At 41.5% G+C, this 19,583-nt stretch overlaps 1 protein-coding gene across 1 annotated transcript in view; it reads right to left on the reverse strand.

Annotated features, from left to right (window-relative positions):
* TRIM54 (tripartite motif containing 54) overlaps positions 1-15,493 on the reverse strand; it is a 103,307-nt gene extending 87,814 nt beyond the window's left edge. Inside the window, 1 exon segment of the mRNA XM_033935797.1 lies at positions 14,709-15,493. Coding sequence (XP_033791688.1) covers positions 14,709-14,876 — 168 coding nt within the window. The 5' untranslated portion in view covers positions 14,877-15,493.
* Between the last annotated feature and the right edge of the window lie 4,090 nt (positions 15,494-19,583).

A 19,583-nucleotide genomic window follows, 5' to 3' on the forward strand; every position in this document is an offset into this window, starting at 1 on the left:
TTTAGTGTTGTTAGAAGAGATAACAGATTTCCTCACATTCAGTGAATGTGATTGGCCTATATTAACTATGATATTACAAATAACATAGCCTATTGGTTAGTGCAGTGGGCTGAAAACTAAGGGAACCAGGCTTAATGATTCCCACTGTGGCTCCTTGTGACCCTGGGCATCACTTAACCCTCCATTCCCCAGGTACAAACTTTAAGTGTGAACCCGCTAGAGATTAGGGTCCCCAGAAGTCCAGATTTACCCGGACATATCTTTTTTTTAGATGACTGTCCGGGCATTCAGGTGGCTTTTCAAAAACTGACACTTTGCCTGGGTTTTAAAAAGCTGTTGGGATTGGGGCTGAGTCTGGAGTACATCTGTGCGTGGAATGCGGTGATGTCACATGCGTGTGTATGACATTATCGTGTTGCATCTGCGCAGATGCACTCCAGACTTGGCCCGAAGAGACAAGGTTTGCGGAATGGAGCAGGGCTGGGCCATGCATCCTTTTTTTCCAGATGCAAAATCTGGTAATCCTACAAGGGATAGAAAGAGTATCTAAACCGCTTTAGTACCCTGTTTCCCTGAAAATAAGACCTATCCTGAAAATAAGCCCTAGTTAAGGCAGGGACAGGAAAAGAACTCTACGGGATGGGAAAATTAGTCCCCTTGGGGTCGGGGAAAAATGTTTCCCCGTGTCATTCTCTAATGCACTGAACTTCCGAAAAAGGAACTACGAAGGGATGAGAGTCATGGTGAGGAAGAAGATTAGGAAGAGGATAAGCACTGTAATACGCTAGAGCAAGCATAGACCCTTTTTAAGGACACAGTCACGGAGGCACAAAATCTATATATACCGCGTATTAACAAGGGTTCCAAGAGGAAAAAGAACAAGGAACCGACGTGGCACACTGTAGCGGTGAAGGAAGTGATCAGAGACAAGATGACTTCTTTTAAGGAATGGAAAAGGACGAAAACTGGAAAAAGCACAAACAACATCGAAGCAAGTGCCATAAGGCGTTAAGAGGGGCCAAAAGAGAATATGAAGAGAAAATAGCCAAGGAGGCAAAAAATGTTAAGCCATTCTTTCGATATTTTTTTTTTTTTTTTAATTCTTTATTGATTTTTAATCAAAAATAGTGTCATACAAATGAAAGAACAAAAGATATTCCACATATTACACTATTATCTATACAGGTAACATAAATATCATTCAATAATTTCATTTTCCTGCATATAATAATATCATAATATATCCTAATATACAATACAAATAAAGAATAAAGTTACCCAAATATCACTATCAATATTTATTCCCCTCCCTCCAACCCCCCACCCCCCTGGATGTGTAAAGATAAATAAACCAAAGAAAAGAAGAGATATGATGAAAATACATTATTATGTTTTTACAAATTTAGTCAATGGGCTCCAAATTTTATTAAATACCTCACTAAAACCCCTACATTCTGCGTTAATTCGTTCGTATCTGTATGTAGTACACACATTCACCCACCAAAATGTATAATTAATTCTATCATGGTTTTTCCAATTACTTGTAATCAATTGAATGGCTATACATGTTAGGATCATAAATAGACGACTCTTATATTTATCTAGAGTGGGTTTCACATGTCAAATTGTTCCACAAATTATAGCCTCATATGACATTGGAACATTTTTCTAGTACTAAATTTATTTGTCCCCAAATTGACTTCCAATATATTAATATAAACAGACAAAAATACAACAGATGATCCAATGTCCCTATACCAGTATGACAATGCCTGCATCTATTAGACTTAGAACTATCTATTTTATTTAATCGAACTGGGGTCCAGAAAATCCTATGTAACAAAAATAACCATGTTTGTCTCATAGATGCTGACGCTGTACATTTCAATCTCCAAGTCCAAATTTGTGGCCAACGAGACCCAGAAATATACTGTTTTATCTCGATACTCCAGATGTCTCTAAGATTATTTTTTGGCTTTTTATTCAAAAATCCAAAAATCAATTTGTAACACTGAGCAGCCTGATGACCTACTAAATCAGTTTGGTAGCAAAGGATTTGCAGGCTAAAATATGTTTTAAAATGTTTCCATTCAGGGAACCCACTCTGAATATCCTGCTTCAACTGCAACCACCTATATTGTTGAGATTTTAAAATGGCAAATGACTGTTGCAATTGTGAAAAATCAAGCAGATTTCTACTAGACATAACATCATCTAATGTCCGAATACCTGCCTGCATCCAATTCTTCCAAGCGATCCCAGCACCACCTATTTGAATCTTGGAGTTTAACCATAAGGACTGCAAAGTAGACTTTATTATGACCTAGTGGATCACAATATCCTTCTGCAAATTTTGGACGCAATAGGTATCTCTGATAAAGTATACGCTTGGTTTGAAGGCTTCCTAAAATCCAGAACCTACAGCGTAAAATCAAACAACGTAAAATCAGAACCTTGGGCAAACCCCTGCAGGGTTCCCCACTATCACCCACCCTCTTCAACCTATACACTGCCTCTCTCGGAACACATCTGAACAATCTAGGTATAATTACCTACAGCTACGCGGACGACATTACCATCCTCACACCTTACGATCAACCTAAACCCACCATGCCAAACATCCTACACAGAATACTTAATACAGTTACGATCTGGATGAAAGATCACAAACTTAAACTCAACCCAGACAAAACCAAACTCATCCTATTCGAAAATGACAAAATCCAAACCTCAAAAAATTTAGAAATCAACTCTATCAACTACCCCATCCAAACCACCATAAAACTACTAGGAATGACCTTAGACAGAAGCTGTACCATGCAACCACAAATAAATAATACAATCCAGAAATCCTTCACAATCATGAGAAATTTGAGACAAGTCCGGAAATTTTTTGAAAGAAATCAATTCCAGCTTATAGTACAATCTCTAATCCTAGGACTGCTAGACTATTGCAACATCCTATTCCTCCCATGCCCTGCTACTATGATCAAACAACTTCAAACAATCCAAAACACAGCCTTGAGACTCATCTTCTCATTAAGAAAATTTGACCACATCACAGAAGCTTACATCAACTCACATTGGCTACCAATCCAAGGAAGAATACAATTCAAATTCTACTGCATGCTATTTAAATCCCTAAACGGAGACAGTCCTTCCTACCTGAATAACCGCCTCAACCAAACATCCACACTCAGACACAGAAAAACGCACTCCCCATTCATACCCCCCCCGATCAATGAAGTAAGAAGATCAAAACTTCACGATGGCCTCCTAGCCACTCAAGCCGCAAAAATGGATACCCGAATTTCCAAACTACTGATGACCACATCAGACTACAAGACATTCAGAAAAGAAATAAAAACAATACTTTTTAAGAAACTCCTAAATCAGCCCTAACTTCACCTAATTTTACCTCCATGTACACAATTTACTGAAAACTGTAATTATCCTTACCTCGAAACTACCTAACTGCCACTCTAATGTATCTTCAATTCCTACATTGTAACCCCATTTTATAAATCTTTTTGTAAGCCGCCTTGAACCGCAAGGTAATGGCGGAATAGAAATCCCTAATGTAATGTAATGTAATTATGGGAACATCTGTTAACTTATCAATAAATTTAATTGTTTTCCATGTGTCCAATAAAATCACATTATCCTTAGCGTACCTAGGTATTTTAATACTTAATATATGAGACAGTCTCATCGGGGACATGATTTTCCACTCAAGATATAGCCAGTCTGTGTAATGTTCTTTCGATATATTAAGGGGAAACGACCCGTGAAGGAAGAAGTGGGGCTCTTAGATGACCATGGAATAAAGGGAATACTAAAGGAGGACAAAGCCATTGCAAACAAACTGAACACATTTTTTGCGTCTGTATTTACCGATGAGGATATATCTAATATACCAGAAGCCAACAGGCTATATACAGGAAATGAAGACGGGAAACTGACAGGGACATCAGTCAGTCTAGAAGAGGTATGCAGGCAGATTGATAGGCTTAAAAATGATAAATCCCCAGGACTGGATGGCATCCATCCGAGGGTAATCAAGGAACTGAAAGGGGTTATACCTGAACTGCTTCAACTAATAGCCAATCTGTCGATCAAATCAGGAAGGATTCCGGAAGACTGGAAAGTGGCGAATGTTACGCCGATCTTCAAGAAAGGTTCAAGGGGAGATCCGGGAAACTACAGACCAGTACTGACTTCGGTACTGGGAAAGATGGTAGAGATGCTGATAAAGGACCGCATCATTGATCACCTTGACGGACCCAATCTGATGAGGACCAGCCAGCTCGGTTTCAGCAAAGGAAGATCTTGCTTGACAAACTTGCTGCACTTCTTCGAGGGAGTAAACAGGCAGATAGACAAGGGTGACCCGGTCGACATTGTATATCTAGATTTTCAGAAGGCGTTCGACAAAGTCCCACATGAATTTCTACTTCGAAAAATTGCGAGACATGGAATCGAAGATGATATACTCACGTGGATTAAAAACTGGTTGGCGGATAGGAAAAAGAGAGTGGGGGTAAATGGACAATACTCGAACTGGAAAAGTGTCACAAGTGGTTTAGTGCTCGGGCCCGTGCTCTTCAACATATTTATAAACGACCTGGAAATTGGTACGACGAGTGAGGTGATTAAATTTGCGGACGATACAAAGTTATTCAGAGTAGTGAGGACAGAAGGATTGCAAAGACCTACAATGAGACATAAACACACTCGAGGAATGGGCCGCAATATGGCAACGTGGATAAGTGCAAGGTGATGCATGTCGGTAACAAAAATTATATGCACGAACACAGGATGTCCGGTGCTGTACTCAGAGAGAGCTCCCAGGAAAGGGACTTGGGAGTACTTGTAGACAAGTCAATGAAGCTGTCCGCGCAATGCGCAGTGGCAGTAAATAGGGTGAATAGAATGCTAGGAATGATTAAGAAGGGGATCACAAACAGATCTGAGAAGGATATCATGCCACTGTGCCGGGCCATGGTGCGCCTCCACCTGGAATACTGCATCCAGCACTGGTCGCTGTACATGAAAAAGGACATAGTACTACTTGAAAGGGTCTAGAAAAGAGCAACTAAAATGGTTAAGGGACTGGAGGAGTTGCCGTACAATGAGAGGCTAGAGAAATTGGGCCTCTTCTCCCTTGAAAAGAGGAGACTGAGAGGGGACATGATCAAAACATTCAAGATATTGAAGGGAATTGACTCTGTAGAGAAAGAGAGAGTGTTCACCCTCTCCAAGGTGAAAAGAATGAGAGGGCACTCTCTAAAGTTAAAAGGGGATAGATTCCGTACAAACGTAAGGAAGTTCTTCTTCACCCAGAGAGTGGTAGAAATCTGGAACGCTCTTCCAAAGGCTGTTATAGGGGAAAGCACCCTCCAGGGATTCAAGAAAAGGTTATAAACGTTCTTGCTGAACCAGAACGTACGCAGGTAAGGTTAGACTCAAATAGGGCACTGGTCTTTGACCTAAGGGCCACTGTGTGAGCGAACTGCTGGGCACGATGGACCACTGGTCTGACCCAGCAGCAGCAATTCTTATGTTCTTAAAAGCATCATGGTGGATAAGGTATGAAAGTTGACAGCATCCTCAGTGAGAGGCATATCTGGGCAAGCTGTTGTGTGAGGTTCTTTCCATCACCTGTGAGTGACAGAACATAAGAACATAAGAATTGCCGCTGCTGGGCCAGACCTACAGAAGATCTTTATATTGCCAGTCACCTTGGAAGGAGATGAGAGTGCAGACAGTATCCCTGTGAGAGGCATGTCTAGGCAAACTGGTGTGGGAGGTCCCATTCTTTTTGACACCTGTGAATGACAGCATACAGGCAAGCAGGGGACACCCTGGGTGATGTCATCTAAATGATGTATAAAAGATCTTTATATAACCCATTTCTTTGTGGCTTGTAAGCACAGGGGTGTGCCTTGCCCCTTTGGACCTTTTCAGAGCACTAGTGGAGCAACTGTAGAGGTTTAGGAAGACTGTTGGAGTGTGAAGCTTCTTTGATGAGTGTTCATCTTGGTGCTGCATTATGGAGAAGGGAAAGGCAAGATCTAAACAAGTAATAGCATCCACTCCTAGTGTTAGAGACCCAAAAGAGAAGTGTAATGTACAGTGGCTGAAAAAAAATCTCTGTGGATTTTTTGTCAGGATCTCAAGATAGAGCTTCTTTTTCAAATGCAGCCATGCAAATCCCACTGCTGGATGGGATTGCCTTGGTTTCCTCTAGCACTTTAAGGGTTGGTTCATAATCTCATGTTGGAGTGTCAGTTGAGACAGTCTGGGTGGTTTAGTAAATGTGAAGATGCCTAAAGCAGTGTGTTTATCTTTAATTGATGCCTCTGGAACCGAGATGACTTCTCAAGATGTTCCATTATTGGATAGTTGGAAAATGGTTATAAATACTGAGTTGCCATTTTTGGGAGCAATAGCTCAGACTCAAGCTTGCTTCTCAGGCTTAACAATGCGCCATAGCAATCATCCTGCCATAAATACTCTCCTATAAATATATTTTGTGGGACATGCAAACACAAAATACCACAAAATGCTTTATAACACATTTCTGTGGTGCACTAACCCCGCATTAAGGGGTTAATGCCCTTTAGTAAAAGGGCCTCCTAGTTAATTCTTCAACAGTCATCTTATTAGTAACTTTTGCTTTTGCTAAAATAAATTGGGTAGGCTAAAAAAAATACTTCAGTAAAAAGGATTGCTTGTTTTGTGGTCAAAAGAGCCACATCTTTTCCAGATTTGTCTCAAGCTACACAACATCTTTGTAAACTGTTTCTTTTTCCTTGAGGTCTGGAAGCTTGCTTTGGGTGAAACCTTTTTCTCTTAGGTTCCCTGTGTCACATTACCCTTCACAGAAATAAATGTGTATTTTCTGATCCAACATAGCAGGAGAAATTTCTTCAGGAATATAATAACGCTGGGGTCTTTCCAGTTATTTAGGAGAACTGGAGCAGTTGGGGGGGAGGGAGTGTTAAATTAATTCTCTTAAAAGGACCTTTGTGGTTCTTTTTCTTTTTTTTGTACTTATTTACTTTCTTCCTCCGCAATGTGGGCTATGTACTTTCAGAAGGAAGGCGGAGTAAAGAATTTCAAAAGGTAATGACTCCACAGGAATTGGTTTTAATCCATTGAGGTGGGCAGCAGTGCTGACTGTGAGCCCTTTACAAACTTTGCACAGTGTCCACAGGCTGCAACTTTAGTTTTTTTAACATGCAGCACACAACAGCTGCAAAACCTCCACGGGTATATGTAAGTATCAAGATTCTTAGAAGCTGATAGGCTGGAATCATGATTTAAAAAATGAAATTAAAATAAAACCTTTGTAAAAATTCTGGTACGTAAATCGAAGCATGGAAAAAAAACAAACCCAACCCACACACACATTTTACTCCCGCTGAGCCAGAAGCAGAGTGGCACTAGTGAGAAAAATTTTTTAAAGCAGATTTTTCAATACATGCTCTCCTGCCCATGCTCCACTGTAGTGTAGGCTTACTATATGGCTCCAGAAAAAGGAATAGAGATTGAGACATCTGGGTTTTACTTCCATTGAAAACAATGGAAGTAAACCTGGATGTCTCTATCCATCCTCCTTTGTCTGGAGACATATGGTAACCCTACTCCACCCCCATGTTGCTCCTTATCTCCCCCCCCCCAAGAAACAAATTTCTCACCTACTCACTGAAGTGGCCGAGCCTCTTCTGGTAGCCCACCACTCAGGCCTAGATGCACTAACAGGATCAATAAGACCTTGTAGGTCTGCACAGATCCAAGTTTTCAGCCGATTCAGAAAGAGCTATTCCTGCACTAAAATGTTTGCATGCAAATGATTCACACGGATGTTCATTGCAATCCCTGACTCTGCCATCAGATGATGGCAGAGCCGTCAGGGAAAACACGAACAGCTGCGAGGTAGAGGATGTCCCCCGTCACAGCTGTTCGAGAACAGGAAACTTTTTTTTCTAGGGGCCCTTGGGGCCTTAGGTGTTTGAACCAATCAGGGCCTTAGGCTCCTCCCTCTGTCCTGGGATACAAGGGGGAGGAGTCTAAGACCCTGATTAGCTCACAGGCCCATTTTTGAAGTGGCGGGCCTATGAGTGGGACAGACTGAGCTTTGCTCCTGCTCCAACTTCTCTAAAAAGGTCAGGATAGGGAGGTCAGGGGGGTTCAGGGGACTTCTGGTGGCAGGAGGGAGTGGGCATCCCTCCTGCCTTTTCTTTCAGGGGGGAAGGGTAGGTAATATTTGGGGGAGGGGCACCTGGCTCAGGGGTGGGCCTTTGGTGGCAGGAGGAGTGGGCATCCCTCCTACCATTTCATTTGGGAAGGGTGGTCAGCATGGCAGGAGGGAGTTGACATCCCTCTTGCCAATTTTCTTTCACAGGGGGGATGGGTTTGGCATGGCAGGAGGAAGTGGCATTCCTTCTGCCGTTTTCACTGGCGTAGAGTTTGTGGTGCTGGTTCATGGGGAGAGCCATCATAGGTTGTAGGGGGGGGATGTTTTTTTCCTTTTTTTTTCTAATGGGGCAGATATTGTGCACATGTAACATGCACAGCATCTGTACCCATTAAAAAAAAGGTTAGACAGGTAAGCGACTGGTCTCGACTAGTTGCTTTAATGGATTTCTAAAAGCGATCACTTTTTTTAAGTGCATTGGAAAGTCATATTAAAGCATCAATCACTCTACTAATTTACATAGCAATTTAATATTAATCAGCTTATTTGCATGGTCGGATCAGGGAATGAGTGATCATGCAAAAAAACAGGCATCAAGTCAGCAAATGCAATTGTCGCTACAGCTGTTAAAACAGTTTTAGCGACGATTGCTGGCTTTAGTGCATCTGGGCCTCTGTTTCCTCTCTGCCTGCACCATGACCCAAACCAACTTCATTTCTTATGGCCAACAGTTCTGCCCATGTCAAGTTATCCAGTTCCAGGCTGGAGATTTTGGGATATTTTTGGATTTCCGACGACCCGATTCTGATGCTTTATGGGACTTGCAGCACCAATTTCAATGGTCAAATTCAGGCACTACTAATCCCACACTGATTTAGGATGTAAGTTCAAAACCAGCACTGGCCAAGAAGTCTCCAGCCTGGAACTGGGTAACTTGGTATCTCTATGTTAATCTCATGATATTAGCTCCAGGCTTTGAGATTTAAAGTTGCTTGTGGTTGTGGTGCTGACAATGAAGAAACAGCAGTGAGCTGCCACTTTTGCAGTAATATATGACGGGTTGTAAGAAATGTAGTAAAATGTAACTTCCTCCCCCACGCTGAGATGGTCTAGGCATCTGCCTAGTCTGTGCCTAGGATAGTTGGGCAAAAGGGATGCATTATTTTATGGGTTTGGGCACTAGGGCAGGTCCAAGATTTCTCTGGCATGCTAAGCAAACTCTGCATCAGACTTCACAAAATGATAGAGACTACACCAGGTTTTGGTTGTTTGTTGTTGTGTAGTTGTTTTTTTTGTTGTTGAAACCAGAACATATACTGTACTTTAGTTGAAGATACAGCTTCAACAGTTTCAAAACAGATGACCAACTATATACAATAGCTTTGCTCCTTTCCTCCAGTCATACAAAAACACATATTCTCTTTTTTCCTCAAGCCTACTCACTAGTGCTGGCCGATTCAGAGGAAAAATTTTCAATTTGGTCTATTGAATTGATTTTCAATTTGATACGATTCATTTTTCCCACCCAATCAGGCATTTTTTTTCAAACAGCCTGACGGGTTTATTTTTGTAGCCTCTTTACCCACCTCACCCCCCTTTGCCCTCTCCAACCCCACACCAGTGTTGTAGTGTAAACAAAAAAGTCTATTCCTCTCTCTCTCTTGGGTCCTAGCTCAAGCTTGCTAACACCAGCTCTGGTTGAATACACATTTCAAATCTGACATAGTGTAATCACAAAAACAGAAAATAAAATTATTCTATCTTCTATTATTCAAATCATGTTGGTCCCAGGTTCTGGTCTTCTGTTAACTCGCTCACCAGGGACCCCTGCCCATTTGATATTTTTTTCTTTCTCCATGCTCACCATTCATCTTCCATCTCTGTACCTTCCCTTTCACTGCTATATTCAACATGTCTGTTTCTTTCCCACTGTCTACCATCTCTCTTGCTCCCTGGGTCAAACCTCCCATCCTCCCCTCCATTATCTATCATGTGCAACATTTCTTTCTGTGTCTCCATGCACCATCTCTCCCTGCCCTTTATCCTATGTCCAACATTTCTCCCTTTCTTCTCCATGCATGTCTCCCTCCCTTCCACCATATGCAGGATTTCTCCTTCTCACCCCTTTTTACATCTTTGTTGCATCTCTCCCTTCAGCTCCTCCACCCCACATCCAACAATTCTTCCTTTTTCCTCTCCCCCCCCCATGTACAGCAACTTTCCATCCCTCCCTCAATGCCACAGCCTTCCTATGTCTCTGTGCAGCACTTCTCAATCATATGGGCCTTCGACAGCAGCAACAGGGGTGGCAGAGGCAGCACAATAAACAGGCTGCTCGTGACCTGCCCACTAGGGCTTCCCTCTGTCACATCATCAGTGATATCATCAGTGCCGTGCAAGAGGTCAGGTCCTGGCGAGGCAGGAGAAGCCTGTTCACCACCTGTCTCTGCCCGCTGACTGAAGGACTCACTAAATTGTCGAGTCCATTATTATTATTTTTTTTAGAATAGGGAATTGTCTTCATATGCATAGGGCTGCAGCACTCATAGAAGCTTTTCATGAAATTAATCCATTTTAACCACATACTTTGAATCTAAGTAGAATGAACTGCAGAGCAGGATTATAAGCCCTCTTCTAAATGTAATGAATCCCTGCAAGGCATCTTAGTCTCAATTCTATAAGCAATGCTTAGCAGCTAGACGCTGCTCAGTGTTTTTGTCAATCAACCATTGGAACCATTTGTAGAACTGCGCCGCCTAACAGCATCTAACGCAACTTAGGCGTTAGTAGGCGTCATAATGTTAGGTGCAGGTATATTAGGCCAGGGCTTTCTTGGCCTAATTTATTGGCGCCTAAGGCAATACATGCCCAAACTTTGGCCCTAACCACGCCCATTTTTCAGGTAGGGGCATTGGTGTAAAAGCCTACATGGCACCTACTGAGTTAGGCAACTACCCCCCAAAAAAAATGTTTTAAAATTGGTTTTTAATGTTGTTCAATTGATAGCACCAATCTAGACATCAAATGGTGCTTTTTTCTAGAATCAGGATCCTCCTTTTTGAGAGTGAAAAGCTGTGCTTTGTCAGTGGAAGAGAAACTCTTTTGCTGAAGCTTGAGAAGCCCCACCAGAAGCAGAAATGAATAGATCCCATGGACACAGTGGCATAGGAAGGGGGCAGAGGAGGGGCATCTACCCCAGGCACCAGCCCCCCTCTTCCTCTCCACCCTGCCTCTTCCTACTCCTCCCCTGACCCCGTGTTGGCCCCCTTACCCCATACATCTAGCAGTTCACCGCCACAACTTCAGTGTGCTCCTTGCGACCGCGTTCTCTCCCGCTGATGCCACTTCTGAATGCCATGCACAGGAAGTGACGGGGTCATGAGGAGTACCCTGAAGTTCTTGTTGCTCACAGCGGTGAAGAACTAAAGGTACAGGGGATGGGGAATCACGTGCAACAGCACTATAACCACTTCAGAAGCTATTTATAGAGTATGAGCTACGCCTGACTCTCAAACCAGCTGCACAGTTAAGTCGCCTATTAAATCATTCCTAACGCGTGACGGTGAAATCAATGGTCTCGAATGCATCTACTTCAAGTTTTGTGAACCAGATTCTTCATGTAGTTAAAAACAGAAAAGACAGGGTCGCTCAGTCATGGGAGGGAGGAGGGAGTGTAGTTTGTAAAATCCACCCATCCGGAGTTTGTTGAAAGAGAGTTGTTCTGCCCTATAGCATGCGCAACTGAAGAGCTACAGCATGGAGCTGAGTGGAAAATCAAAAACAAGTGAAAGTATCTAGGGCAAACTCAAAGCAAAGCCTATTTGGAGATGGGGGTAGGGAGGGAAAAAGATGAAGCAAGAAGAGCAATTGGCAAGGACCCCTTGCAAAGCTGAGCGATGTGGGATCCAGTGTGCATAAAGTCAAGACCGACTGTGAGGGGTTCACTATCTTACACAGTTACTCACAATGACCTGCGGAAAAACTTCAGCTTTCCCCTTACTAGCCAATACTATCAATCAACCCAAAGAGATAAGTAGCTTATTCAGAAAGGACATTTCCTATCTCTGTACCTATAGAATACGACTACTATTTGTCATTTCTATAGCACTGAAAGGCGAATGCAGAGCTGTACATTCAACATGTAATACACAGTCCCTGGTCAGAAGAGCTTACAATCTAATTAGGAGACAGAACAAATTGGACAGATAGGGGTTGGGGAGTTTCTTGCAGAGAACATGTTAAGATGGACATAGGTATCTTATGGTTAGTTAGGAGCTGAAAGCAGCCTCGAAAAAGTGGGCTTTTAGTTTGATTTGAATAAATACTCTCTTTAGACCCACTTTTTAGAGAGATTCCGGTGTACCCACTCATTGCTGGCATTGCTTTCCTTGTATTGCATTTGCATAGGGTTCTCAGTAGCTGTTAAGGCAATTGGTAAAAGATCCTGAAAATGTTTTTGTGCATTGGAGACTGAGCTACCATGAACGTTAAGACAGGCTATGGTCAGTCTTACATGCACAGCAGACTTTTATGCATCTCCCACACAGAGTGCAAAAAAAAAGGGCAACAATTCAATACCAGTGCTATCACCATGAATCCTATAAAGTATTTATACACTAAGGTCCCAAGTCTCAAAGAATAAAACCTAAATAGAGTGTGGCAAGGTGCCCCTCTTGTAAGAAATTCTCAAGTTTCCCTTTCTAAGGGTCAGATAGTAGAAACAGTTCAGAAAGAAAATCTCACAACATAGCTTGAAAATAGAATCTTCTTATATTTCTGAATAAAGGGTTAAACCCAGTTCTTTTATAAACTAACTAGTTTTTTAGCCCGTTACATTAACGAGTGCTAGAATAGATGTGTAGACTTAGGCATTTCTTTTTTTCTCTCTGCCCCGTCTGTCTTCCCTTCTTCCTTACTTTTACCTCCCCCCTGTCCTGCTCCCCGTCGAGCAGTAGCCCTTCTCCATTCCTTTTACCTCCCCCCTGTCAAGTAGTACTCCTTCTCCTTTACCTGCTCACTATCCAGCATCCGCTAGGCCAGGCAGCCTTGAGGCTTTTGCTAGGCCGGCCCGCTTCGCATTATTGAAGTGGGCTGGCCTAGCAAATGCCCCGCGGCTGCTGCCGCTGCTGGTCTGGAGGTGAGGAGAGGCGTCGTCAGAAGTCAGCCAGCGTCGGAGATTGGGGCAGGAACATTGCTGGGGAAGCCGCCACACGTCGCAAACGGCCAAAGGCTCCTACTGCGCATGCGGTGACACGGAGCCACAGATCAGGGATCGCGGCTGCACGAAGTTTGAACTGCGCATGCGCGCTAAGGGTTTTATTATAGCGGATGCTTGGAGATGTACTGCAAGCAGTGAATTACTGATTCAACTGTAGGTGCAAGTATGAAAATACCATGTTTCCTTCTGTACATGGCTGCATTTATAAAAGCTTTTAAACACGACTATCTGCATATCAAGCGACCAGTTGGGATGCAGAGCTTCATAAATTGTCTTCTCGTTCCTCATCAGACATGCATTTCAGAAATTTACTGAAATCAAGTTTTATTTGCTAGATTCTTGGGAAATTGTTGCTTTACAATTTTGAAACTTTGTAGATCACTAAGATTGTACAGTCCGTTCATTCTTTGTGAACTGCGAGGTTTTGCGATCTAGAAATGAAAATGTTATGTTATGAGCCTGAATTTGTGCATTTCCATTGGAATTTATTAATCATCGCCTTTATGAAGAGATTCACCCAAGGCAGTATACAAGTTATAGCTCAACATAAAATTTTCAATTTTGTTCTTAGCGTAACAATATTAAAATGACCAAATATAAAGCATAAATACAATCAATGAGGTAAACTTAGAAACAGCAAATTGAATCCTAGTAACAGGTCTAACATGAAACTATCAGAAATACAAATATTTAATAGCACTGTAAAACAATCATATAGCAGAAATATATGTCAGTGCATACAAGTGAAATAATAACATGAAAGAACATTCAAATGACAGATATGATATGATGTTAACACTGTTCATACAATATATGAAAGGCCACTGAAACTATTTTAGGATCGAGGGTGAACAAATATTTGAAAATAGTTAACACATTTTAATTACTACTTCTAGACCCAAGAAAACTGACCCAGTCACTTATATATAAACAAAAAAAAAAGTAGAGCAATATTTCCAGGATCAGCAATCATGACCTTAATAAAGAGGCATGAAAAGACACAGAATCTGTGATTGCATCTGTGTTCACATTTCATTCAAATTCACGTGCAAGGACGTAGTGGGATTGTTTAAAGATTTTGTAAAAATCACTAGAACAAAGGGCTGTCTGGGAAGGCAACTAACCTTTAAGGGCACAGAGGTTCCCAAGTTCTTTTATTTCCAATGAATGCTGCAAGTCAAAAAAATCATGATTCCAGATAAAGCTCTGATCCCTTATGGGGAGGTTCCTCAACTGTGTCAAGTTCTCATTACCAGAATATTTTCTTGTGCTGCCTTTGCTACTAACCTGAAAGACATCATTGGCACATTTCCGACAAAGGTTGTGCTGGCAAGGCAAGATCACCACAGGTTTGGTGAACATCTCCAAGCAGATAGGGCAGATAAGCTGCTTCTCCAGGTTATCCATGGTCTGCAAGTCCCCCATCATTGGCTTGAAACCCACGGCAAAGTTCATCCCCTCAGCAGGATGGTGCAACTCTCTTTCCCACTTTTATTTTCTAGAGAGATTTCCTTTTCCTAAGGTTGGAGTATTTTTTATGTCACTACAAGGCCAACCTCTGGTTTTGTTCTCTTCTCTTTCCTCACTGAAAAGGACTTTAGTTAATTTTAGCTGCACTTGTGCTGCTGATAACTTTGTGGGTCTCTTTGTCAGAGGTGGGGAGAGGAGGAACATGTGGCTCAGCTTCTCACATTCCTGCTCCCATTTTTATCTCGTGTAATGGGATCGCAGGGGCTGGCTCAAGCACTGAGTGCAAAGACAGAAAAAGCAGCTGTCAGCAGCACTGGTTGACACTGAGTCATTCATCTCACATCAGACCCCAGAAAGGATTATGGTAAAACCATTCCTGCTCAATCACTCAGAACTGTGATCTGTTCTGTTATGCAGGGCTGAGGGAGGAATTGGTGGTGTCACTTAGCTAAATTTGGGTTCCAAAGAGTTATAACTATGGCCTCTTACTGGCAGCATTATAGCTAACATTTGATAATTAAATAATTTTCAGGAGTACATCATCTTTTGACTATTCTGATGGTGGTCCGATAAAAAGGCATTACAGCCTACAGAGTAGTTTTCTTCAAGAGCAATATGGCTACCAAAACTCTTTTCTCCTTCTACAATTATGGATGTAATTAATTACCAAGCCTATTTTTGAAAGTGGTACTTGCACATTTTAATTGCTAAAATTAAAATCGTCATTTAAAAAGCCTATTTACTAGACAGTTTTCTATGTCGAATGTCAGTAGTTCGTCTAAATTTCAAGGGGGCATGTTGGAGACGTGTTTTGGATGGAACTAGGGCAGACTTCTGACCTGGAGATTTTGTAGCAATAAACATTTTACAAAACGTACAATGTACAATTTGGGGGCTAGACATGTTTTAATAATAAATAAGTACCAACAAAGTGCTCAAACTGACCAGATGATCACTGAAGGCATGAACACATAACCCCTCCACATTCTCCCAGTTGTCACCGACTACCTTCCACCCCCCCCCCCCAAAGATATGAATTAAACAGTATATACCTGTTTGACAGCAGCAGATGTTATGGCCAGTCCTAGTAGAACAGTAAGCAGATGTCTGGATTAGCCTGGCGGTCAGTGCAGTGGACTCGGTAAGGGAACCCAGGCCCACATCCCACTACTACACTTGTGGTGGAAAAGTATGAACTCATCAAAACCCACTAAAATCCTACTGTACTGCCATATAGGTGACACCTGTAGGCATAAGAGCTATTGGGGTGGTATTCAGTTGGGTACAGAAGGTTTTGGGTGAGTTTTGAGATGTGTACCTAGGGTGCCCTATCACTTCTGCTGAAATGTCTGTGTGGCCAGTCTACTAAAAATGCTGACTCCTCCTACATCCCAATTTCTTGTTTTCTGCATTTTTCATTTGGACATTTAGTTTTTTTAGAAAATGGTAAAAAAAAAAAAAAAAGATAGACGCAATAAGAAGGAACATATCTAGAAAGGTCAATTTTTGAAAAAAAAAAGATGTTTTACAGTTTCAAAAATGGTTATTTTTTCTACCCAATTTTTGGATGCACTTCACAAAATGTCCAAACTCTGACAGGCATCATAACCAAAATGGCCCTCTATATTACTCATTTTGTGTAAACTTACTTCTAATCTAATAGTGAGTCACTCTATGCCACTGGTCTCAAACTTGTGGCCCGGGGGCCACATGCGGCCCGCCAGGTACTATTATGAGGCCCTCGGTATGTTTATCATAATCACAAAAGTAAAATAAAACAGTTTCTTGATCATATGTCTCTTTAGCTATAAATTACAATATTATTATTATTTTTAAAATCTTTATTAATTTTTCAAAGCCAACAAAAGTGCAAAACAATATACATACATATAATAATAATCATAATAAGCACTTATAATCAATCAATAACAATACAGAAAAATAAAACCCCTTCTCCCATCCAATTTTCCATCAGGGAATAAAACCAAACGAAAAGAGATACCAACCCTCCCCTGAATGTGTGTGTGCTAAACAACAAAAAATAAAAGACAACTATAATGAAGCACAAAAGATGTCAATGGACCCCAAACTAATTTAAATAACTTATTGTGCCCCAGTCTGTCAGCGTTCATCTTTTCATACTTATAACATAAGCATATATTCGCCCACCAAAAAGTAAAACTAAGGCGATCGCAGTTTTTCCAATTGCGAATAACCATTTGCATGGCTATCCCAGTCATAAGGAAAAGCCAACATTTATATCTGTCCAATATCATCCTACATATGACTACATCATATGTCAATGGAATCGATGACTCCAGTATGGTATTAATCTGTCCCCATATTGACCTCCAAAAGTTGAGTATTAAAGGACAATAGAACAACAAATGATTCAGTGTCCCTATGTCTAGATGACAGTGCCAGCATCTATTAGACTTAGAACTATCTAATTTCTGCAAATGAACAGGGGTCCAGAAACTTCTATGTAACAAAAAAAAACCCATGAGGTTGAAAGAAAGAAGCAGACCAAGATGCATAATGGTGAGGCTACTGTGCTAGTTTAAAGCCTAGGGCCTCGATGTTCTAAACCAGTGGTCTCAAACTCAAACCCCTTTGCAGGGCCACATTTTGGATTTGTAGGTACTTGGAAGACCTCAGAAAAAAAGTTAATGTCTTATTAAAGAAATGACAATTTTGCATGAGGTAAAACTCTTTGTAGTTTATAAATCTTTCCTTTTGGCTGTCTTAATAATAATATTGCAATTTATAGCTAAAGAAACATATGATCAAGAAGCTGTTTTATTTTACTTTTGTGATGATAAACATACTGAGGGCCTCAAAATAGTACCTGGCGGGCCACGTTGGCTCCCGGGCCACGAGTTTGAGACCACTGATATAGAGGAACCATGAAGACCGGATGGGAGGGCCCTGCTACAATTAATAATTGTGGAAGTGCGGCACGATGCAGCCAGCTTTAAAACAAAGCAGCCAGTGCATTTAAGGTTAACATAGCAACAGCAGTTTTATAACTTTGTACAAGCACTTCCCCTGAAGAGCCATCCAGGAGTGAAACGGACTGGCCCTAGTTCAGTTGGGAGCAAGCTAAGTGCTTTTTTTTTCATATTCAAAGGACTGTAATTATAGCAGGACTTTAATTGTTGAAGTTTACATCAAAATAATACGTGTCCTTTAAATAACTTCAAAGTTAAGAAAATATCTTTATACTGCTGGTTGATTTGTACTGCATCTGTTAACAATGATCACATGCACATGATTTTGATTTAAGCAAAATGGAGAAAAAAAGAAAAAAAAATATTACTGGGTTTTTTGACCAGTAATAATGATCAAGCCCCCACAGTGTTTTTAGCTTACAGTATTTCAAACATGGGCGTTTGAGGTCTTTTCCTGGTTTTGCTGTGATATAAACATCAGAAGAAATATATGGGGAGTGTGTGGTGCTGTGGTTAGAGCCACAGCCTCAACACCCTGAGGTTGTGGGTTCATATCCCACTCTGCTCCTTGTGACCCTGGGCAAGTCACTTAATCCCCCATTGCCTCAGGTACATTAGATAGAGTGTGAGCCTGCCAGGACAGATAGGGAAAAATGCTTGAGTAGCTGAATGTAAACCACTTAGGGCTCCTTTTACAAAGCCGCACTAGGGCCTTAACGCGTGGAATAGTGCGTGCCCACTTATTTAATAACACAACTTTAAAAATAAATATTTAAATCGAAATTTTATGTGCTTATAGAAAAATGTTCACAGGGCGCCATGCGGTAATAAATTACCAGTGATGCATGAAATTCTAATCATGGCAAATTTTTAAAAGGCTTCGAGTAGCTCAACAATTACATTACATTACATTATTAGTAAGATGTCTCTTAAGTGCAAAAAACTTAACTCAAAATCCTGTTTTGTGGAATAGCAGGTGACCCTGGGTGATCATTTTACCTGGTATGACCAAGTCTACACTACTAAAAATCAATGAGCAGACATAGTTGCAAAAGGGTTAATGGAGAAATATTTTGTATGCTACAAATTTCCCTACAGAATGCACTCTGACCAAGGTACAGATTTTGAAAGCCTGTTAATTAGAGAAATGTGCAAAGTTTGTAGCATCAAAGAACATAAGAATTGCCACTGCTGGGTCAGACCATTGGTCCATCATTCCGCTCATGCGGCGGCCCTCTGGTCTAAGACCAGCACCCTAACTGAGACTAGCCCTACCAGCGCACGTTCTTGTTCAGCAGGAACTTGTCTAACTTTGACTTGAATCCTTGAAGGGTGTTTTCCCCTATAACAGCCTCTGGAAGAGTGTTCCAGCTTTCTACCACTCTCCGGGTGAAGAAGAACTTCCTTACGTTTGTACGGAATCTATCCCCTTTCAACTTTAGAGAGTGACCTCTTGTTCTCCCTACCTTGGAGAGGGTGAACAACCTGTCCTTATCTACTAAGTCTATCCCCTTCAGTACCTTGAATGTTTCGATCATGTCCCCTCTCAATCTCCTCTGTTCGAGGGAGAAGAGGCCCAGTTTCTCTAATCTTTCGCTGTACGGCAGCTCCTCCAGCCCCTTAACCATCTTAGTCGCTCTTCTCTGGATCCTTTCAAGTAGTACCGTGTCCTTCTTCATGTACGGCGACCAGTGCTGGACGCAGTACTCCAGGTGAGGGCGTACCATGGCCTGGTACAGCC

Source organism: Geotrypetes seraphini, chromosome 3 (assembly GCF_902459505.1).
Source record: "Geotrypetes seraphini chromosome 3, aGeoSer1.1, whole genome shotgun sequence".
NCBI classification, from domain to species: domain Eukaryota; kingdom Metazoa; phylum Chordata; class Amphibia; order Gymnophiona; family Dermophiidae; genus Geotrypetes; species Geotrypetes seraphini.